Raw genomic sequence first — 25,159 nt, 5'->3', positions numbered from 1 at the left:
GATTGGCGATGTGACTGTGGAGAAATATCCGTGAGATTAGATTCACGTGTGTTTTTTTTATTTTCCCGACATCTAAAGTTTTTTTGACAGTAACTGTCCTCTCTCATCGTTGTCAGGTGTGCTAACTCGTATTATAAGATGGCAAGATTATTATTTTTTTTTAATTGGCAAATTTCCATATGCAGACGTCACATTGTCTCGAAATTAAGCAAAGATGCACATACGATGCAAAAATGATCGCCGGTGGAATTTCGTTGGCTCCACCAGAAACGTCATGAGCGGTGACAAAATCTTCGTGTAGTCAGCGTGTTCTTTAATATCATAAAGATTGATATTTTTGTGAGCCTTCGTGTGTGGTTCGGTCGCCATTGTGTGATCTTCTGCCAGCATAGTACTTGCTTTGGCTGTTGATTATGAGTTTTTCTCCAACTTCGCGGCAAAATTCTCACGAAATTGAAAATTCTATACTCGTATGACCATCTTGTGTAAATTTTGGGACAGTGTAACGCCACGCGTAACTGGTACCAGATGTCTCCGTATTCGCGTGTCGTGTTGGTAGACGTTATTTCTCTGATGTTAACCTTACATTTCCGTGCGTCCTTCCATCTCTCGCTCTACAACATTCGAACAAAGTTCTGACAGAAATATATGTAGGGTCCTACAATGTGTCACACAAGCTTTTATTTTGTTGTGTTTCCTTTTGTGGTGCATATACGTCGCTTGAGACTGCATGGGTGACACTACACAGTGTACATCAACAATGTGAAAATGAGAGTTCACATCGTCACAATAAGAATCTAAATGATGCCCTGATGTCTTAAGGTAGTGACATTGTATAGAATGTACGTGTACAGCATGGTTTGTGACCAAAGTGTAAACATTCTGTGTTACGACAGTGTGGAAAACATCTTGATGACATTTTCAGTGTGGTTCAAACTTTGCAGTGTCTCCTGGTAAATAGTTTGCATTCGTTAACACTGTTTGCCGTGGTCGCATTGTGAAAAAAAAAATGAATCGTACACCTGAAATCACTGTGAAACTGTCCTTATTAACCAGGGAGAAAATAAAAAGGTCACATGACTATTACAGTCGGCCGTACACACACACACGCACACAACACACTGTGGGTTCCTGGCGTTACGTTGTATCATACTGTGTATATTCAATGTGAAAACAGTGTGTCAACGTAGCTACGCAGTGCAAATTCTGATTTTCTCTAAAAGCAGCCGATTTTCACAGTCAACTGTGAAGGTACTAGGACTATAAAATGATGTGACACAATTGCTTTCCCTTTTAAGACCCCCTCCCCCTCCCCTCCCCCCTCCCCCCTCCCCGTTTCACTGACCATTATTGTCAAAATAAATGTCTGTAATAGCCATCGAGTCATTTGGGGTATTGTCAAAACGATAAACCCCTCAAAGATTACTTTCATAGTGTGGAGCCAAATCACATAAGCAGAGCCGTAAAAGTCACATGAAAATCGGGCATGAACATACTCAAACAAGATAAACAATGAGTATGTAATCGCCTCACAAGGCTCCCATTGACCTAAACACAAACACAAATCTTCAATGTATATTGTATACACGTATATGTATACTTGAAGACAGGAAGAAAGAAAGGAAGACAAGAATACTCTTCTTGTCAATCTACTGCATGTAGAGATGTTGGCACAATTGTTTAGCAATGATGATTTTTATAAGTATGAAGTGGTGGCTTTCGAATCATTTATAAAAACATGAATTATACAGTACTTTATGGACAATTCACAACCAGAAATTGTGCGGGGATTTTGATGAGGCGGATACCGTCTTGTTTGTGCGATTTAAATATATGAACAAAAGTCATTTCCAAATATATCATGGAGTATAGAGTTCTACAGTGGGCGTAAAGTCTGAACGGGTACTTAAAGGGATGGTATAGTATTGGTTGAGGTGATAATTCAGCTTTTAACTTTTTACGAGATACTTAAAATGAGCCTCACGAAATATGAAAGAGCATGCAATTCCAAGGGGCATTCAAAATTTATTTGGTGAAAATAGATTTTCATAATTTTATTAGGATCTCCTTGTTTTAGGTATCTCAGCCATTTCATAACCAATTTCATAAAAAAAAAAAACAACTTTGACTTCTTCTTAGAATTATATGCTATTTCATCATACATGTATTTCATAGGAGGTTTCTCATTATCTCAACAACAACAACAAAAAAAAAAACATCAAAAACGTTGCAAACGTGAAGCCTAATCTCAAAATCAAAATCTAAATCTCAATCCCAAAACTGTATCACCCCTTTAACAGTTTGCTGTGATGTGTATTAACTTCACTTGGTGAGCGTCTCGTATATTCTGGATGTTGCCGTTACCAGGGAAGGGGGTTATGTTTGGTTGATCGAGGTACACCCGAGGTACAACTGGAGAACATGAAAAGAATATTGTAACTCCTTCCCTGTGCTCTAATGATGGTTTTACCACTTTTTGTCCAACTATGACATGCACGTGTAGCATTATTTCTTCTCTCATGTAAAGCATTTGATGGTCTGGTAGACCGAAGACCGAATCGAACGTTCCAGTCTTTATTCTAATTGTATACATTTTCTCAATCAATTGTTCATGTCAGACCATATCAACAACAACAACAACAAACTGTGTTCTCTGTACGTCACGTCGACGTAATTTGTGATTGCTTACATTATATTTTTCTTGTAATGTTTCAGACGATTTTAAGTAAATGATTAAAGAAACGAAAAGGAGAGTTTGTTGGTTCTTCCTGGTCTAAACATGAGTGTCTTTAAATTACTGTAAAAGCCTGCTGGTGTCACGATCGAGCGTTGGTCTGTTCATGAGAAAGAGAATTATGACAGAGATGGGAGGATGAGGTCCTCGTAACCAAAAACAGCTATTTTGTTTGGCTCCATTTTTTTGTTTGTATGTTTGCTGTTTTTTCTTACATCTCGCACGCTCTTCACTCTATTGTTAATGACATTCAACATTAATAGTGCCCCCTTCTCTTGAGAGAGAGAGGGGGAAAAAGCAGCTAATAAATATGTGTGTAAATCACAACATGTGAGACAGTGTGGATACACATCTGTACTGTAAAGGTCAACCTCTCACACTACTGTGCATACAGACATGCAGGTGAATCAAGTCTTGTGAACTTTTAAAATCTTTTATTCATAGAATATGAATACATGCTTGTCGCATGAAAAAATTAGGTCTGTACAAGTACTAAGAAAAGAGCATGAATTACACAAAGGGTGCAAGGCTAACAAGATCTCGCAAAATCTTTCTGTTACAACTAAAAGGTCTGGATGCTGAGACAAAATACAGCTGACAAAGCACAGACCAAAGGCAAAAAAGCTGAGTGAAGAGGTGATATTCCACCTCAAAAACGTACAAAAATTCTGTTTGATGGCTTAATTTCAACTCTTCTGTGGTAACTCACATTTGTTGCTTGTCCAATTCAGCACAAGAATCAGGGCAAAAGGAACAACTGTCTAACTTAAAGGGATAATACAGTTTTGGTTGAGATGGGGCTTGAGGTTTCTAACTTTTTTTGATGAAGATTTTATGAGATAATGAGAAATCTCTTATGAAATAAGAAATAGTATATAATTCTACAAGGAATTCAAAGTTCATTTGAAGAAAATTGGTTTGAAACGGCTGGGATACTCCAAAGCTAAGTGATCCTAATAAAAGGTGAGGCCCACATTTTATTAACATTGCTTTATTTTACTTTGTTTTTGGATATCTCAGCTGTTTCATTCCTGATTTTCATCAAATAAACTTGGAATTCCTGTGAGAAGCATACACTTTGTAACATTTCATAAAGTCATTTCAAAGCATCTCCCAAAATGTAAAAGCTGAATTCTCCCCTCAACAAATACTATACCATCCCTTTAACTATTAGATTCATCTTCTAGACTGATTCTATGTCACATCGTCCAAGTCCTATTTTACTCTGACAACTATCCTCCGAGTTATTTGGTGGCGCGTCTATTTTGTCGTCTTTACAATGAGAGAACGAAAATTGCAGTGGACAATTCACAGCACCACATAGAATAACACACTTCTTTTACCACACAGGGTTTGCAAACACGCCTAATGTGCAAAGATTTGTAACTCTCGCTTCTCTTAGTTATTATGAGGTTGATCTTGTTCGATTTGAAAGTGACATCAAATCCACATTCATGCAGCTAAAAAAACAACAATCATCCATCAACAATATCTGTTCTTTGATAATATTACCCATAATTTTAAACCATCAGGCTAATGAATGAAATCGAGCGGCAGGGACCACCTGCACCACCCCCCCCCCCCCTTTCTCGCCTTCCTCTAAAATTCCTGAGAGCAGGTGAATACCGTGATGCCCAAAAATGATGCAAAGTACAGTTCTGTGCCATCAAACATTCAAATAATCAACAACACTCGTCCTCCTCTGCGAGAAAGTTAAAGTTTGGCATTGCATGTTTTGTCCATGGGGCACATTTACCACCTATTGAATGTATTGCTACATATCAAGTTTACAGGAAATTGTAATCAAGCCGTTGGACAACAGACACGAAGCAAGCCAACGTGATGAGATTTTTTCCTTGTTTGTCTTTCAAGTAGATGGCATATTATTACACACATACATTTGACTGCTATTGCACTACCGCCAGAAGAAATGGTATACAATCTTTTTTTGTTGTTGAAATAATTAATTTCATTAAATCATGACATTTAGTTGTTGTTTAAAAGAGACAGTAGAGTGGAGAGAGAATGATGGCCCGATTGAATCCATCTTGATTTGCTGCCCACTGAAGTATATTCAAAATCCATGAGTGATGCAGCCTGCTAGAATACAATAAATTGCCTATCAGCATCTATATGTGCACCAAAGAACACAATCATCAGTAACATTCTACTCCAATCAAGATTCTTTGGCTGTGTGTGGACTTACACAGAGATCATTGGTACAGCTGTACACAATTTGTTACAGGAATTCTTATATCAGAATTGGGCCAGCCTTCCCTCTGCACGGATCCACACACTACTGGGTCTTTACATGGAGCTGAAGACAACCACATTCAGCATTTGTAGGCTACTTGTAAAGTATTATGCCCAGTACTGTGCCAACTTATTGGAGCCATATATGAATAAACCCCTGATTGACTTCAAAGAGCTATCAATTATGGTAAATATCTATCACTTCCTTCCACATAGAGAAACAATCAATATCATTTGCTTTCTTCTGAAGAATAACACTATTGCTATCTTATTTTGTTTATAATGCAAGTTTAATGGATGTATACTCTTATGAACAACAATGTATTGGTGACAATATAACTGCAAGTATAAATGCTCATCTTGATATTGTCAAAGGCCTATCCTAGCTGCAGAAACATTCTATTCCAGATGAGGATTACTCATACATAGAAGGTTTTAAAATTCTTCAGCCATGGACAAAACTGAATTTGATCTTCCTCAAAGCTACAGTCCTTATGCGTTGGTTTTATGCAGCGAAAGGTTCAAAAGGAAATGTGAGCCAAATGCATTTGTCCACATCTATTCTTCAAGCATGTAGGAGGATGAATGCCCACTTTTGAAGAGTGGTGCTCAAACACATCTTGGGCTATTCAGCTGTGAAGACAGGTGACTCCACTCTCATAAGATGGGCTCGCTTCCATTCCAATCAACCGATGCTTCAGGCCATCTACCAGATGGAAAAAAAAGTCCCAGAAATAGAGAGGTATAAGTTATGCTGATGTTCTAAATATGCATCTCTTCAGTGCATCTCACACACACAAGCAAAACACACATATATTACAGTTTTTCTATGTAAACATAACTATCTGCATATCTTTGCATTTATATTGAAAAGATCTATGTACATTGACAAATATGTGTACACACGAACATATATGTACAGTAGGGAGAGAGAAATTCTCTTAATTTTTCTACTTAGCTTCATTTACAACAGAATGGACTTCCATTTTAGCTTTATGCTATGATCAATTGATGACTACATCTGTGAATGATCAATTGATGACTACATCTGTGATGCAGCAGCCTCCAGTAAAGATATACTACATCTACTGCATAATGGACAATGACTGCAATCTCAATCTGTATTCTGAGTGATTGCATTCTACATGACAGCATTCTGTATGACTGCATTCTGAATGGCTGCATTCTGAATGATTGCATTCTGAATGACTGCATTCTTAACAACTGCATTCTGAGTGACTCATTGTGACTGAAATTCAGAATGATTGCATGACTGCATTCTGAATGACTGAATTCTGAATAACTGCATTCTGAATGATTGTATTCTGCTGACTGAATTCTAAGTGATTGCATTCTATATAAATGCATTCTGAATGACTGAATTTTGAATGACTGAATTCTAAAGTGACTCACTTTGTTCGGATGCAGTGCTCTAGTGGTGGCACTAGGTCCTCACTGTCTGAGGTTAGACATGGCTGGCAGGTGTCTGGACAGAACCAATGAAGGAGAATAGGGGAACAAATCAAAACAAAATCACACATCTTACAATGAGTAACAGATCGGCATCACAAGCTCCATGTCATTGAAACTGATGTTCACATTGACATTTTGATGTAGGCAGATTTTGGAAACAAATAAGAAACAAAGGCACAATTCTTTGCCACCAGAGTGGTTCTGATATCAGGATAAGTCATTATGTTCAGTGATTAAACAGTGTATGAAGACTTTTCTGGGAACAGCAATTCAGTCCTTATCCCCCAGATACAGTATGGTACCATTACAACGGACATGGATTGAATGAAATTGTTGTTACAGCAAAATCAAATTCAGGTCTCAAATATAATTATGTTTATATACATTATACTGTTCAGAAATAACATTTCAATATTACAGAAGAAAACTGCTGGTCTTGGGGACTTTTTACAATGGGAGTACACTGTACTGCTATCAGTATGCATGTCTGCATTCATCTCACAACATACCAAATGATTTGGTCTGGTGTTGTCATTGATATCACACAAAGTATTATAGAGATGATATGGTCAACACATCACTTTGAATTATAATTGACAGGGACAGGGTCAAAGGTTAAAGCCATATCACAGCACCAGTGTCATTGAGCAAAAAATCTTTATTTACGCTGCTCCCCTCTGCTCAGGTAGAATGTATGGTATCTACATGTACATGTAGTATACAGGACTGGTGTGCATCCACGTCCAGAACAGAGCTGAACATTTATATGGTTGGTCTTAGGATGTGTGTGCCCTAAAGTGGCAATGTAGCTGGAACCCTTTACTAGGGGGATGGAGTGAGTGAGTGTTCTGCAGGTTGCTACGTTAGGGCACAGGCATGCTAAATCCAACCATATCACTTTAAGCAACTACACTCATAATATCCATTGATTGCTTTGAGGATCACTAAGTGAGTTGGCTTAGCTGGTAGCCCATCTGCCTCACGATCATAAGGACCCTGGTTCAAACCCGAGTCTGGACTGAGCAATGTTGTGTGTAATCATACCGTCCTCTCTAGCAAGAGGCAAAACACTCTGACCCTCGGATAGGTCATAAAATGGAGGTCCTGTGTATGAGAGAGTCACAACTTATGCACGTAAAAGATCCCACTTCATTCATTCATCGCAAAGAGCAGGGTATTTAACCCGGTGAAGTGGTCCCACCTCACATCCAACTGGACCCTATGGAAGACCAGCTTAGCGTAGCTGAATATGGGCTATCCAGCCATCTTCTCATATGGAAATGAACAAACAAACAAACAAACAGGTAAAGGAAAGGCATTTAGTATGTGAACAAAACAATAAAAAAAAAACAGACAGATAGCAACAACAACCAAAACGGACAATCTTGATGAAAATTTTTCAAGTTATGTGTTGTTTGAAGGTTTGTGTTTAGTATGAGGTTGTGAATCACTCAAAGTGCAGTCAACTCTATATTTGTACTGGACACTCCATACCTATGGTCAGTCTGATCTCCTCCTGCTGGTTGGCCAGACCATCATAGTAGTAGAGGTCAAAGCGTCTCTCGGCCCGCCAGTCGCTGACCAGCTCCTTCTTGATGGAGAAGAAGACACTGAAGTGGCTCTCACTGCACACCACCCAGATCGGGAAGCGAGGCGTCTTGTAGTACGTCCCCACCTGGACAGCATACAGACGCGTGTATTGTATCATTGAAATTAAAACAATTAACCTATTCTAATACTTCTAACCTAGATCATATTCTGAAAGACATCTCTATGTGCTTCAAGGATGAAAGTAAAGGAGGAGACAAACATGAGCACATACTGAAGAAACATCATTGATACAGTGAAATCTAGAGAGGTAATAAAAGGTGGAACACTTCATTGTAAAAATAAATGTGCCTTCAGAATTGTACCAAAATTAACTGTTCTTGCACGTTTAATATCATCGGGGAGAGCATTCCATAGTTCTGCTGCTGCCACTGCAAAAGCTTGATGTGCTCTAGAGAATTTTGGGATGGTTAAAGATTGAATTAAGAGAAACTCGGACACGGAATAAAGATTTCCCACTGCTTGGATATCTTTGGATGAGTTTTTGGAGATTAATCAACACATTAATGAATTAATAATAACATTAATAAATTCCACAAATGAAATAAACCTTAAACCTTTCTATCAGAAATATACATTACATTTCAAAGACAACTGCTTGGGGGAAGGGGTAGGGGCAGTATTTGGTTTATAAAGTGTTGCCACCACCCCACACATCACAGCTAGGAAGGATGTTCCACAGAGAACTCTGGGAGATACTCAAGTGCAACATGCACCTCCACAGGCAAAAACCTAATTTCCTAAATCAGCGAGGTGTGCCTCTCATCAGGACATGAAGAGAGAACTTGAAGTTTTCAGGGAGCCTCTTGGAAAACCAGGGAGACGTACTAGATGCGTTCATACCTGACAAGATTTGTAGTGCCCAAAGAGTAGGTGTGTTCATACCTGGCATGTTTTGTAGTGCTCAAAGAGCAGGTGTGTTCATACCTGACATGACTTGTAGTGCTCAAAGAGCAGATGTGTTCATACCTGGCACAACTTGCAGTGCTCAAAAAGTAGGTGTGTTCATACCTGGCATGACTTGTAGTGTTCAAAGAGAGATAGGAGGCCGATGTCGCTCCTCCCGCTCAGTCCTTTCAGCCTGGTCATCTCTTTGCCAGACCCCAGCTCCACCACGTCGTTGAAGACGTTGGACACTGCCTTGCCGGTCAGTATCAGGTTGACCATCTCCTGCAGCACACACGTACACACATACGCAAAAGACATCAACAGAACTGGAGTGATGGCGGTAAATGGCAACTACACTAACAATGTTCTTGACTGTCACTGATCCCATTCTAGCATTAAATATTATGTTCTACATTTTGTATCTGAGAACATGCTAGTACTGGTCTGGTGCGCATAAAACATACTACGGTACTACTGGTCTGGTGTACATTTAAAAAAAAATCAAAAACAAAAAAACTATTTGGAGTATCTGGGTTAGAATTGCTGTTGGAATGATGCCTTTTGGATTTTTGTTTCTGTGTTTTTTTTTTTAGGGGAGGGGTTGCTTAAATGTTAAAAGATGTGTTACTAGGGGTTGCTTAAATTTTTAAAGATGTTGTGTTATTAAAAAAGAGGCCTTTCTGTGATATACAAGACAGTAAGAAATTCATGTGTTTTTGACCTTTTCAATGTATGAATCCCTGTTGGAAATATTTGATTTACAATCGTGCAGTAGTCGACAGATATTACGCCATCCTTTTCCACAGCTGACAGGAAATAGAAGAAACATTTGGAAATAAAAGGTCAAAATTCTCACTTGAGTGCAGTATCCGTGGGCTCCAAGAAATTTGGTCCCTGGGTCATCCATGTCTTCTATCACCCTAACCGGAGAGAGCGAGAGATAGAGATCGAAAGAAAGATAAATTGCGAGTATAATAGGAAAAAGAATCCAATATTCATGACTGTTAAACTACCAGTATAAATGTCAACCTCTCCCGAGAAAGCAATGATCATAATGGGGATTAATACTGCAGAGGAGAAAATGAGTTTCAGAAATGTCACAGAATGTTTGATATGGAAATCCGGCCATTTATGGTGATTGGTCATATGTCTTTCAGACACAAACTTGCTGAAAACTTGCTTTGTATATTTTTTTTTTTTTTTGGGGGGGGGGGGAACAGAACATCAATTGTTTACCTGTTTGAAGTCTGCATATCAATGAACTTAATAGTCAAAATATGTGACTTTCTCTTAGGCATATGCACATGTAATTTGTGAAGCAACATTACTAGCATTCTTAAGCCTGCCCCATCCCTCTCCATCCATCTCTCTCCCCGGGAAAAAGGGGGGGGGGGGGTTTCAACAATAGGATGATAGTGGCAGGTTTGAGTTTGAGTTTGTTTCATTTCTTCATTCATACAAATAAAATCACTATGACAAAATCATTAGTTTTCACATCAAAATACAAACAACAGTAATCAAAAGAAATATTAGTGTGTATAGCGTAAGTACATTATTCATTGCATCTCAAGGTATACAAGTGGAGGAGACCGTTATCGATAAGCAATTCGCCTATACGCAATAGAGTCACAATATGGTTTCAAACGATGTTGAGCAACAATTACTCAAAGAGGATTGACAAACAAAGAGGGGTGTGAAAAAGAGAGGTTGCAGAAATGAAAGAAAGATAATGCAAGAGACTTTACATCATGGTAAAAAACACTTACATGACCTGGGTCAAAAAGACTTACATGTCCAGGGTTCGTGAAAAGAGGGCCGAGTAAAGGAGCAGGATACAGCCAGGCCCTCTGCTGTCCAGGAAAGTCCCAATGTTGGCTTGGACAAACTCCTGGAGCTCGCTTCTCGACTTGAAGAGGTTCAGGTTGATCTAAAAAAGGCAGTTCAGTTCAAAGGCATAGTTTATTAGTTCTGTTCTTGACTTATTCCAGTGATGGGTGTGCCACTGACAACCTTACCAGAAAGTGATTTTTTTTCCCTCTCCCCAAAAAAAGCAGCAACTTTGAGGGGAAAATGAGTCTCAGTTTTTGTTGTTGCTGTTGTTGTTGTTGTTTTTTTTTTGGGGGGGGGGTGTGAGAAGTGAAAGCGTTTGCTGAATGGAACACCTACAGTTTATTACAGTAGCATTGCTACTCTGACATACTATACCAATATCAAACATGATTTGACATCTCAATTTGTACATCTTGAGTTGTTATTTTAAGATGCAGCAAGCACATTAGGACTACACTCCTCTCACTGTACGAGATTATATGTTCCCTATTCATGACAGATGAAAACCCAGTTTAAAATGAATTGTCAGTTTCAATAACATTACAGTTAGACATCATACACTTCACCAGAATACACTGTATTTTGTCTTCATAAGAACAAATTACCTTCATCCATATGTCGCAAGCTTTTCATCAGCGTCTTGTCAAGATTACAACATGAATAATTCTGTGGATCAACTTTTTAAGCCAATCTGCCTTTAAAACACAATGGCCAGACGGCAATGCCTTTCACTGAAATGCACTTTCTGGTTATCCAAGCACAACGTCATTATTCAACTGTATGTCACTAGCTCTTGATTGGTTTTGTAAAGATGATTATATCTGTACATCGAAAACCACTCCTATGAAATTAATTTTTATGGTGAGTTTGAGTAACGTTAATAAATGTCTTTTATCTGCATGTTAACTAGTCTATGATTTGTGTCCAGTAAAAGATGACTACAAGTGGAATTCAGGTGGAATTATTAGTTGGAATTTTACCGTTTCAGTCACACCATCAGTCTTGTACCTCCCTCCACCTGGGAAATGAGCTTTAGGCGTCGGTCTAAAAACAGAACAAAACAAGGAAAAGTAGAAATTACGCGGTGCGTAATATATGTCCCCGCCGGAAGTAGCATTTAGTAGCAAAATGTACAATATAGGTAAAAAGATCAAGGTCAAAGGTCAAAGAAGTCAAAGGTCAAAATTCTATGTAGAAGTTTTGAAGCCCTCACCTAGTGCCATCACATAAAGCAAACGGAATCGAAATCGGGTTAGAAATGGCGAAGGAGTAGCATTTTGTAGCCAATGTACAATATAGGTAAAAAATCAAGGTCAAAGGTCAAAGAAGTCAAAGGACAAAATTCTGTGTAGAAGTTTTGAAGCCCTCACCTAGTGCCATCACATAAAGCAAACGGAATCGAAATCGGGTTAGAAATGGCGAAGGAGTAGCATTTAATAGCAAAATGTACAATACAGGTCAAAAATCAAGGTCAGAGGTCAAAGAAGTCAAAGGTCAAAATTCTGTGTAGAAGTTTTGAAGCCCTCACCAAGTGCCATCACTTAAAGCAAACGGAATTGAAATCGGGTTACAAATGGCGAAGGAGTAGCATTTTGTAGCAAAATGTACAATTTAGGTCAAAAATCAAGGTCAAAGGTCAAAGAAGTCAAAGGTCAAAATTCTGTGTAGAAGTTTTGAAGCCCTCACCTAGTGCCATCATATAAAGCAAACGGAATCGAAATCGGGTTAGAAATGGCGAAGGAGTAGCATTTTGTAGCCAATGTACAATATAGGCAAAAAATCAAGGTCAAAGGTCAAAGAAGTCAAAGGTCAAAATTCTGTGTAGAAGTTTTGAAGCCCTCACCTAGTGCCATCATATAAAGCAAACGGAATCAAAATCGGGTTAGAAATGGCGAAGAAGTAGCATTTTGAAGCAAAATGTACAATATAGGTCAAAGGTCAAGGTCAAAGGTCACAACTGAAATTCTTTATAGAAGTTTCAAAGCTCCCATGTAGTGCTATCATATAAAGCAAACAGAATCAAAATCAGGTTAGAAATGGCGAAGGAGTAGCATTTTGAACATTTTGATCACACACGGACGCACGGACGGACGCACGGACGGACACACGGACGCACGGACGCACGGACGGACACACGGACACACGGACACACACACGTACGGAGCCCGTTTCATAGTCCCCTGCTCGAACTCGTTCGGCGGGGACAACAAACCTTAGGATAATGCAAGAATCAATGAAAATGACTCGTGTTCACAATTGACTATTAAAAACAAAATAAGGGTTTCTAAAAGTATGAAAATTTATTTAGAGCAACTCCCTTTGCCATGGGTAAGTTTATGCTTCAAACAGCTTTAAATCTCAATCGTAATGTTTGATATATCAATATTTGGGACTAAGAAATTTAAGTCAAATTTGAGTTGAAAACAATGACAGTCATAATAGTGACAAATACTGTATTAGCTGTTAGTTTCCCAAGGGTTTGATTTTCACGAATTTCGCGAATCACAGTTGGATCGCAAATTTAACAACACACGAAAATGCTGCACTGCGCTAGGGTAATAGTGCAAGTTATGATAGTGTCAGTGTCAGTGTCAATTCCGAAAAACAACTTCAACATCTCCAAAAAGTCAGTGAACTCCCCATTTGCGAGAATATCTGTATGCGAAAATAACAGCTCATACAGTAGTGGGCAAGGAATAATCCAACATACACATAAAATGACTACAAAATAGAATTGGGTATTGGACACCCCAGCGAAAAAAATACATGAATAACTATGATACTGTATACGTCATATATTAAGCTAGTCTAAATTTTCACGAATCGGAACTTCCTGACGATTTTGCGAGTGGCTAAATTTGTGATCATGGAGTACTGTACAGAATGGAGAAATGTATACATGTGTGTCACATTCATATTGGGATCAGAGTCTTTATTCTTGCATGTCTTTAATTTCGCGAATAGCACCTGACTCGCGAAATTCGCCCAAATAAAAACCTTGCAAAATATTTGGCGTATACAGTAGTCTGCATTTTCTTCTCTTTTTTTATGACACAAACATGAAAATAAGATCAACGGGTTGCCAATTTTAGGGTGTCACAAAGATGTGTGCAGACTCACAGAGCAATAGCAGCACTCTGTTTCTGGCCGGCTCTCCACACGATATCACAGATGGCTTGGACCAGGCTGTCTGTTCTCCTCTTCAGGGTGAGTTGCTTCAAATTGGTAGCAGTCATCTGGATGCTACCTTCAGGGAAGAGCAGCCTCTGGAGCATGCAGGCCTGGATTGAAGCTAGCACCCCACATGGACCACCCTTAAAAAACAAACAAACAAACAAACAGACAAACAAGCAAATAAACAAACAAACACAAAAATACAAACTTCATCTTAATCGTACAGTCTCGCACCTGGTATCATATTCATGGTCATGGGAAGTGCTATTCAGAGGACTTGGTATGTCTTTTTGAGGTTGTTGGATGTCACACTCCATCAACCACAAATCATGATTACTGCCCTACCAACCATGCACACACTACAGACAGCTCCTTTCAAAATATGGACTTGTAGAACAAAGCAACAACAAAACAAAGGTAGAGTCTGGCTTTTTATAACAATAACAAGCAAAGAACTAGTTGAGTAAATAGATTGAAAACATGAATTTCTATTAAATGTCCACAAAGTAATACATTTATAAACCCGCTGAGGACGAGTCTCGAGTATTCTCGGGCTGGTGTCTATGGGAAATGTGTGTCGTACAAGTGTAGCAAAATCAAACAGTCCTCAACAGGTTAAAGCTTCACTGTCTTGCATGAATTATCTGGGATGGAATGTAAAATTAACTTTGGTCACTAGCACATAAATTACCAGGAAACCCCATTATCTCAGAACGTTATGATTTCTGTAGCACTCACTTTGTGTTGCACAATCCCATATGATATGTCGGAGATGCTGTTGAATCCACACCCTTGCAGTCTCCACTCATCGTTGAAACATCCTGTGCTGCTCCCAAACAGAAGTGTCTTCAGTTGCTGTGTGAAAAACAAAAACAAAAATGAGGACCACTCTTTTCTCTCCTCAAACACTCTTCAAGCTTTTGCTTTCATATTATCAATGGCATTGCAATCCTCATCTTGGAGAGCACATTTTTCTAGGTGCCGTTGTTGTGATCTAAAATAATCTTGTGTTCTTCTTTATCCTATCGGAAAAATAACCACAGACGACACTTGAGTCCCAAAAATAAAAGTCCTTCACTGTAGAAGGACTGTGCACTTATCTAACGTACGGTAACTTTATAAGGCCTTCTCCTCAGAAGCTGAAACATTGCAGAGAGCACTTAAGTGGTTTCAAATGCCAAGAATTTTATGAAGCAGATGCAGCAAAGAGAACTTTCAGCTACATGTATTTTTACAAATAAAAACCTACAAAAGTATGTAAAGGGATCCATCCAACTTTAAAAAAGGGGCATGTGTAGTTTAGTGGCTTATAAAACTAATCTAGTGGAATCAGCAAAACAATAGTGAATAGCCCCTCATGCAGCTATTCACTTGGCCATGACATGCCATGCTGTTTCACTGCCTTTCAGTATGCTACAAGAAAACAAAAGCCTGCAAACCAAGACTTTGTGCAACAATTCAGCAGTCGGCAAGGAGATCCTTGTTATTCATGAGAACATACAGGATTTGTGTAATCCGTATGCAGTGCAACTTGTTTTTGGTACATCTGTGTTCATGAGCAGTGAAACTAAACTGGCAGATGTCCAAATAGCCAAACAGATTCCAACACAGGCTTACCCAGCCCAGACTGGTTAGAGTGAAATGAAATGACACCACTATAAAAGGGAATGTAAACTCACTATGGCTAGCTGCAGCGTGATTGGTCGTGAGTCAATGGGTTTTCTGGTGCTGGGGGTGTATGACCCCAGCTGGATGTCCCTGAGGTCTTCCTCCAGGTCATCAACATCGCCCATCTCAAGGTCGCCAAGGGATGACACCTCCTTTGACGTCTTCTTCTGGGAGCCAGTTGACGAGACGGATGATTTTCTGTCAATCAAAAATTTGAAATTCAAAAATAGAATGAATGAACAATAACGAAAGCCTAAAAAATCATCACCATCAATCACCTTTTCATGTGTTGCTCTGTTTGTTCACATTGTATGTTCAAAAAACAATGTGATGTTACCCCTATCACAGAAATCAAACCTGCATCCACACTACAGTGGAGGGCACCTATTTATTTTCCTCAGAGATATTCCAGTCAGGCTAGTCATTTTTTTGGCACATACATGATGAATGAGTAACAAATCAACAATTATATGGAAACATGAACTAGAATCAAAGACAGTAAAAAAAAAAAAAAAGAGTCCATCTATTTCACTTGTCTAGATTCCTTTCAATGAATACAGAGAGCTATTTGATGCGCCTAAATGAAGATTCTCAAACACCATCATAGATTTGATATGCACTCAAGTTTTTGTTGTTGACAGTTTCCAAAAAGTTATTGCAGGAATTGTGAACAATGGCCAAATGTCTAGCTAAAAAGGTAATGACTCCCTATTGCCTCACATTTCATCAAGTCAATCTCTAGAACTTTGAATATCACAGCTATTCACCTCCCAATAATAGCAAATATGCAGTGATCAAAACTTCATATTAGGCAATCAAGTGTATCATTAACCCTTAATGTGCTTTGTTCACTAACTGGCATGCACGCTGGAGTGCTTTCTTCATTGATTGCCAAAGATGTCTGGAATCTAATCGTCAATGATTAGAGATTACCTAATCCCCCGCATCACTATCATGTCACCAAAGCCTTCCTGTGGGACTGAGACACACTGCTACACGAGAGTGGGCTTGCTAACTTTACAACTACAGTCAACCTTGCCTCAGTCAAATCTAATTGGACTGAAGAAATAGCTTCGACTTCGAGAAAACTTGACATATGAGGGACTATAATCAACAGAATATAAAGAGAAGAGGACTTGCAAAGACCTTCGACTTAGGTGATTATTCGACTTATTCCAGGTGACTTACATAGTAAAGACTGACGGTACATTGAATTTGGAGGCATTACTGAATGATGAAGTAAAAAGCATGCAAAAATCCTGAGCACAATAAGTGTTAACCCTAACTAGGCCGGGGGGGGGGGGGGCCTCGACATTCCGCGCGATGTATCGCTAACGTGAAAAGCTATCGCCGCGATGTTTCATGACTTTTTTCTGTCGAGTCTCCCGCATCTTTTGACACCAAATTTGCGATGCCCGGCCGCGCGGTTCCGAAGTTTCGCATAAATATGTACATGCATGTCAGACCAAAAATTGCTCAAAAACATGAATTTGTGTACAATTTCAATGGAAACTGTGCTTACAGTCAAATTTCATAAAAGCATGATTATTTGGGGGTTTTATTGATTAAAATCAATTAATAACATATTTTCTTGTTCGGAACAATGTCGCGGACAAGTTTCATCGAAAAAACAATGAAAAACATGAAGTCGAAAAAACAGAGAAATACATAAGAAATTAAAAAAACAATAAAATACTTAAGAAATTTTTTCGAATAGCTCAATTTTTTTCTCTTATATTTGCTTAGGACACTAAAAAGAATATTTACATAAAAAAAATGTGCCCATTTCGAGCTCTATTTAGTGATTTATACCAAATTGTCCGATTTCATGCATCATTATGCATAAATTAGCATAAATGACAATTTTTTTTAAATCTAACTTCGTAGTACTTTAGATTACATCATAGGCAATGTGTGTGCGCGGTCAACGGCTGAGATCTGGAGGGGGGGCCTGAGAGGCCCCCCCCCCCCCCCCCCCCCCGGCTCTATGATCTACCTAAATAGCCATTTCATGAAGTGTTTTGTAAGTGATTTTCACTGACAAATTTGCTCTCATCCAATCAGATGCAAGGATTTCAGTAGCTTAAAAACAGTTGTCAGTGACTGAAAAATTTCACAAAATGCTGCACCACTCCTCACTTGTTTTTATGGTGGGCGTTCCTGGAGCCAGGTCTACTGTTCTTCTCTGTATCATCCAATGCCTCGTCAAATGACCTGCGGTGTCTTGGCAACCGCCCATCTTTCGAAGACGACGTCGACGACGTCAACCCATCTCCGTTAACCTTCTGGTTCGAACTACCAGCAGTCTTGGCCCCAGACGCGGGGGCGTTCGGACCAAGGTTGTCAGACGGGTTCTCCGGCGAGAGATCAAAGCCGAAGCTCTTCAGCATGCTGCGGCTGGATGAGGACGTCATCTTCTTCTTGGAGGGAGACAGGTCGAGCCCCGAGGAATTGAGACCGGCATCCAGGTGGGGTGTGGTCATGTTTGGGGAGGAGAGGGAGGATGACACAGAGGCGTGGGAGCTCTTTTGGCTTCTCCTCCTGTCACTCGGCTGAAAGTCATGTCAAGGATTTGCAAAAAAAATTAAAAACCAAACAAACAAACAAACAAAAATTCACATTCATTTCTTGAAACCAACTGTCCATAACTGTATGATATATGTAGTCTTTCAAAATGCAGACATAGACATCTATAGATTTTGAAAAACATTGCTCTTCCACACAATGTAAGACAACTTATTTAAGAAGCATAATAAAGTTTCATCTGTTTAAACAACAGGAGAGAGAAAAAAAGAGACATTTCCAGCATTGGGGTGAGAGGACAAAACCACTTTTTACCAGTACAGATCTTTGCTGCAACTAAACTTATTGCATGTTACACAACCTAAAAGGGAATATGTGACCCGCTACAACAAAATGATCCTTAAGTCGGGCGAGGTCGATTATTTGAAAATTGCATGATATAATTCCCTAATCTTTCTGCTTTAAATTGATATACAACACATTTTATAAAAATAATCGGCTGCGGAGATATCGACGTTTAAAAGAGAGCATGTCGAGACGTCTGGAAAATCACTGTTTCGAGAAAAGCGCCCTAAAAAAGTCTTCCTTTCGACGCAATCGCGATCAAGGGACACACAAGTCAGTTTTCACCTCTGGACAATACAGCCGTCAGATGGTAAAACGGTCTATCTCGAAAATTGCTGTTCTGAGAAAAATGACTTTAAAGTTTAGAGGTTTGAGCTTTTTTAGGAGATGGGTATAATGCATTTTTAGCAATGGGACAAGAAGAAGCATATTAAACACTGATAACTGAAGAATTTTGTGCTTATTTGGGGTTTTAATCATAAATTAAATGAGATTTTTGTGCAGATAGACTGTTTAACCACAGCACATGTATACACTCCCGCTACACATCATAAGATGGTAAAATGGTCTATCTTCTTGTAGATAGACCACAAACACAGTGTAAACTATTCTAACTCGAAGATAGACCATTTTAACATCTGACAGCGATGATTTAAAAAATCTCAGTTAAGAAGGTTATATGGTTTATGTAAAAGATAGCTCGTTTTACCTCCAAACGATATTACCGACAATGGGCTAACTCAAAGATAGACTGTTTTACCATCAAATCTGAAGGAAAAATACAAAAAAGTACCAAGATAGCGGAAATTATCTCTAAAACAAGACATGATGGGATTTTCTCCATAGCACCATTGGAAAGAGCACCCTCACATGTCCCGGAAAGTGAATTTACCTCAAAAAGTCAAATTTTCGAGTTAGACCGTTTTACCATCTGACGGCCGAATAGAAGGTAAGCCCTAGCAACCCCCGAAGAGTTCATTCAAGCACATCAGCGTCGGCGGTCTCCTCACCAACCAATCAGTGACCAGGATGTGAGAAGCGGCTGATCATAGCGCACCCCGCCCGCAAGCACCAGTCGACTGGGCAGTGTGCGAGCTTCACGCTTCGGTTAGCAGCAAGCAGCAAACTGACCAATGAGATCACTCTGGTCGTTGTTAGGGGCGGAACCTATCTGTGGCGCTCAATCCAAATTTTCGAACCAGTTTCTGCTTCGTTGAAACGCCAAAAAACATGGCTCAGAAAAACGTTATTTTTTTATCTTTCCTTTGATCATTTTGCTTCAAAATTTCGACAGATGATAGAAGACATGTTAGACTCCAATAATATATCAAAATCAGAAAATCGTAAGTTTTGACAAATTTTAATGCTCTGACTTCATACTCGATTTTGACGGCTTCGACCGTGCGCGACTTTAGGACCTTTTTGTTGTAGCGGGTCACATATAATGTAAATAGATCAATGCACTCACACTGAAAAATAAATCAGATAAAAACCAGACATACTTGTACATACATCTACAGAAGACTACAAAGATATGCCGAAATGCACTGATGTCAGGTACTCCTTTACAATGACGAAAGACTGATAATTTCCATTAAAATAAAAATAACCAGAACAATGAAAATAGAACTCCTGAGCTTTATAGTGCTACAAGAGAATTTTTCTTTTTTCACATGGCATTCATAAAGTTTGCGGCCATATTTTACGATACATGTACTCTATCAAAGACATTATGTGTGAGGTAATCACTCTACATTGTACACGCACCTCAAGGCTGCTCGTAATCGGTCCCGCAAGTCCTCTGTTTCGAGATGCACTGCCCGGTCTCTTGGATCGACTCGCCGGCTCCGACTCTCGCTTGGACAATGCGGAGGAGGATCCTACTTTGTCTGATGACACAGTCGGTTTGCTGTCCTGTGTCTGCTCTGGGCTTTCGGCGCGTCTCACGCTCGGCCGGTCTTTCATGGTCACGATGGTGGTGGGTTCTCGTCGCAGTGACCCAAGGTCCTGCTGTGGAAGGCCACCTAGTTCTGCAAAGAGAAAGGGGGAGGGGGTGAGGGGAGCAATGAATCCAAGACTATGATTGCAGTCAATTTCATGACAGTACTGTCAAAGCTATGTGCTGGCAAAAAATCTCTGATGTTGTCTGATGTTATCATTCAGTGCCATAGTCTAATAAAATGATGGTGGGGGAGACAAAACACAGATTGGATGTAGCAAATTCTTTCACAATATTATAGGGATCATTTAGATAGTGCAGGAATCAAATTCAAGCAAGCCCTAACACAGCAGAGTGTTTGCCCGTGGCATTTTTACATTCTAATGTACATAATGATATACAATATAATACTAAAGTCTCATGAAATCATTACCTCTCAGCCTGAACCAAATCATTCTATAATCACATTATATATTTCATATTCAAACTATTACTCCATGGCAAGATAAAATCATAGTACTAGAGTATTAGTATCCCTGAGAACGTTTAATTGCATTTTCACGACTACAAAGATTGTGAAACGTAAAAATATCATGATAACACACACACGTAGAAAAACAAAAATGAAGTGAGCAAAACAAAATTGTGCACACATTGAGACCTTGATCTGTCACTGAAGTAACATCATTGAAAATTTAGGATTATCAGTGACAGAAACTCTAGCATTAAAGAGGAGTGACCATATAGTTCTCACCTTGTGTAGGGACGATGCCACTGTCAGTATCATCCTTCTTTCTCCGGTTATCTGAACTGTCCTTCCGTCTGGCTGAGGATGGTCTAGAGTGCCTCTTCTCTGGCTTCCCAACGTCTTCTGTGGATGATTTCTGCTCAGGGATACTACTGTCCCCTTCCTTGTTGGACATTGTCCGCTCTATCAGGAACTTCACGATGACCTCGATCATGGCACGAAATGGTTTTGCAGTATCCTGTTTTGTTACGAATAATCAGTGCAAAGTTTGTGTATCTCCACATGCCAAATACATTCATACAAAATGTACCATACATGTACTATATTCTCTGTGATTGAATACTGACTGGGCAAAGGCTAATCTGTGTAATATATTTTTCAATAATACTTACAATGTAGTATACATAGGAAACCTGCAAGGATATAACCATCTTTTATGAGCTAATGCATTGATCAGTAAATATGGAAGAAATACGGTCATCTTTACAAAATTGGAAATTGAAATGAATAGCATGATAAACACACTTCTTGTAGCCCCTGAATATTGAGTCTGCATGAATTACCAAGGAAATTTGCACAAATTACAGCATTTTATTTACTCATGAAGCAAGACTCATATAACAGTCTTGATCAAAATGCCCAGTGATTATTGGTAAAACTTTTCTAAAACAATTAACTGCTGCAAGTCATGAATGTGTGAAAATGCCACAGATAATAATGATGAAAAAAAAAAACCATTAGTTTCAAATGCACTACAGCATGTTTAAGCCATAAGCTTGTGTTTAATGAATTGAAGGCCCTCACATCCCCCAAGTATGACATACCCTGTGGCTAGATGACAAATTTATGATTTATCATGCTGAATTTTGTTCAATACCCATATCATCTCATCAAATTCACCACTACACCACCTGAACTGATTGCAAAGAAAATCCCAAATGTATGACCAAGCTGAGTGGTACTACTGTATGCCAAGAAAGTCTCTGAAACATAATGGTATCTTACCTTGTTTTTCCTCATAATCTTTTCTATATGAGCCTCTTTGGCCAGCTGTGACCGGTTCCCTATGCTTTCCTCTGTCCTGGGCAATTCAGCATCCATTCTTTCCAACGTTCCTTTGCAACCCTGTGGAGAGGAGAGGAGACGAGAGTAATGTTTATAAGATTATCAGTAGGAAAAGGGTTAACATTACACAATTTTGCACAGTACATACATTGTACTGTACCTTCTCAAATGACTGCTTTGTTTATTTTCCTCTCTCTCTCTCTCTTTTTCACTCCTAAATGTTATTATACCCCCATAAGCCATTTTGAAAAGAACAACAACAAATATATTAATATTAATATTAACCCATGCCTAGGCCTCACTCTCACATCCACGCTCTCCTGAAAAACACACATTTCTAATGCCACCCTGAAAGCCAACCAAATGTTAGGACTCATCAAGTGAAACCTTAAACGCTGCCACCCAAACCTCAAAGAAAAGGCATAACTTACATATCCCTTGCCAGGCCCCACCTGGAATAGGCCCTACTGCTCAACTGTCTGGAACCTATTGGCCAATAGGCCCTACTGCTCAACTGTCTGGAACCCCCATCATGCAACTACAATCAAGCAATCCAGAGGAGTGCTGCCAGGTTTGTGCAGAATGTATACCAGTGCACAGAGAGCATAACAGCTATGCTGCAGAAAATGAGTGGGCCACGCTACAATCCAGGAGGGAAGCTGCCATCAAGACAATGATGGATTGATGTACAAAATCACAATCTCCAATAGCCATCAATGATCAACAAAGACACCTAGAGTAAAAGTCCCGATTCGCGGCCGCATAAGGGTTTTTCCACTCTGAAATGCAAACTTGCTAATTGCTTTAACCCAGGTTATAACATAAAGGTTGACCACTTACAGTGTACCAATTGATAATATTGTCAAAATCGCAAGACCAATGTCCATCGCTATAGTAAAAAATGACCACGACCGCGATCCGGTACAGTGTCCGCCGGTTCGCGACCGTGGTAGTCTGGTTCACGGCCTGATGTACAATTCCTATGCAATATGCGCGTGTTCCGCAATCTTCTGCAGAACACCTTTATTTGGCTCGCAAACGTTGCGTAAGCGCCAAGTCCCATTGCGAAAGCACGTGAAAAGGGCTCACGCGCTTCCACTGACCATGAACAGGCATGGTGGTGTTATTGTTGTCTTTCTCATTTTTTTCTTATTTTTTCGATCGTGACATCCACTTCCGGAAAAAAATGACGGCCCACATTGGCTTGCAAAAGTTCTATTTCTATGTGAGGACATGTATTCAAAATCCACAAACATCGGAAAAATGACAAGATCTCCAGTTTCTTAGACCCTTGATCTTTAACTATAATGATTGCTAAGAAGTACCGAAAATGAAGTTTTTGATGCGAGATGTCATCATTTAAGTGAGAAAATTTAATTTTTGTTGGAGATTTTTTCCACGTCGTCGGATGAATTTTGTAGAATGGCAGTGTGTTAGTGAATGTGTGGTAGTGTGTCGCTGTGTTCAGCGTTATATTACCAAATATGCTGTAGTGGCCACAAACCGGTGCCTGGCCGCGAACTGGGACATTTACTCTAGAATCTGAAACCAATGACCATATGATGACCAATGACTGACACCAGATTGCAGAATTACCATCCTTCCAACACAAACCTCTGACAACTCACTACACTAAAGATGTAAACCCTATAGACGTCTACTGTAGGTACTCCTTTATCATGTTTATGCCAACAGCAGTAGAAATGGAATGCACTCCCTACAGATGCTCTAAGGCATCACCGCCACATCACTCTGCCCTGGACGGTGCGTTTTCAGGACTCGCATCTCTGTATGCTAACGTTAGACCTACTGCTCGCTCCACACTGTCACTGGAGTTTTTTTTTTTTTTTTCCCCTTTTTTTTTTTTACTCGCACCATGACCATGTAAATATTTGCATCACACCGGCATCACATACTCAAGTTTTATCCTTAGCATCATATCCAGAATTGGACTTTGCTGAGTACTGACGTAGACGTAGACTTACACTGTACATCTTGTCATTATATTCTTGTCCTTACTAAAGACAGTTTTACTCACTACTGGAAACAGTACAATAGCTACACAGTTATGAGTAGGTGGGACTGATACATTTATGTGCAGCGTCAACGCACCATAGCAACACAATTCTACACACAGATCTCCAAAAATATGATGAAATAGTGCAACACAGACTCACCTTCCTGCTCAGATATTCTCTTACTAGAGATGCTGCAATATTTTCGACGTAACTGTTTGTAACCATCTTGACTCTTGAGTCTTTCACCATTCCAGCAGTAGCAGAACCAGTTAAGACGGAAAAAACGCTAATGAAAAGTTATCCCACCATATCCATAGCTAGCTGTACCAGTGTACTGTACCAGCGTATCGTGCGTACGCACGGGTACGTTCGTACATTGACAATACAGTACCTCCAAGAAAGAATACGGAAACGCGCGCGCAGCAGGTACAGGAAAAGTCGAGGGTAGTACGCATTTCAGTGATTATAACTTAGTGAGAAAAATCTCTCTATACATATCATTACAAAGAGATTTTTCTCCTCTCTACCACTCATTGGGGAAAAGCTCTTCGGTATATTATTAGTTAAAGAGATAATTACTAGAAATTCAATTTGACTGAAGAAATAGGGGTCCAGGTAGTCTCTAAAAAATCAAGACAACTACATGTAATGGAAGTATCAGGGCTCTCTCTCTATGTCAATCATAATACTTTTAGTGGCCATCTGCTATAATATTAATGATGCTCTACCTATTATTACCAATTGTGGCAATATCTTATCATTACAACTAATAAGAATAACTAATCATTAATAGCATGTTGTATTTATTCCAATGGGAAAGTTAGAGCAGCTCCTGTAATGCTCTCATAATTATTCGGGGATGATGAAATGTTATATCTGCGATGATTATGTCT

At 39.4% G+C, this 25,159-nt stretch overlaps 1 protein-coding gene across 1 annotated transcript; it reads right to left on the bottom strand.

Moving 5' to 3' along the window:
* Positions 1-3,158: 3,158 nt before the first annotated feature.
* On the bottom strand, positions 3,159-24,491 carry LOC140243319 (probable ubiquitin carboxyl-terminal hydrolase MINDY-4). Its single transcript, XM_072322992.1, has 15 exons — positions 24,426-24,491; positions 22,189-22,308; positions 21,190-21,421; positions 20,264-20,526; positions 17,768-18,180; positions 15,640-15,826; positions 14,699-14,815; positions 13,907-14,100; positions 11,767-11,830; positions 10,747-10,883; positions 9,813-9,876; positions 9,080-9,238; positions 7,955-8,135; positions 6,401-6,473; positions 3,159-5,693 (listed from the first exon to the last, which is right to left on the bottom strand). Exons 1-15 carry the CDS (start codon positions 24,489-24,491, stop codon positions 5,645-5,647), a joined length of 2,319 nt encoding a protein of 772 aa, XP_072179093.1. The 3' UTR covers positions 3,159-5,644.
* Between the last annotated feature and the right edge of the window lie 668 nt (positions 24,492-25,159).

The sequence above is a fragment of the Diadema setosum genome, chromosome 20 (assembly GCF_964275005.1).
Source record: "Diadema setosum chromosome 20, eeDiaSeto1, whole genome shotgun sequence".
NCBI lineage: Eukaryota > Metazoa > Echinodermata > Echinoidea > Diadematoida > Diadematidae > Diadema > Diadema setosum.
Note: the sequence above shows the minus strand (reverse complement) of the source record. Positions and strands in the feature narration are given on the sequence as shown.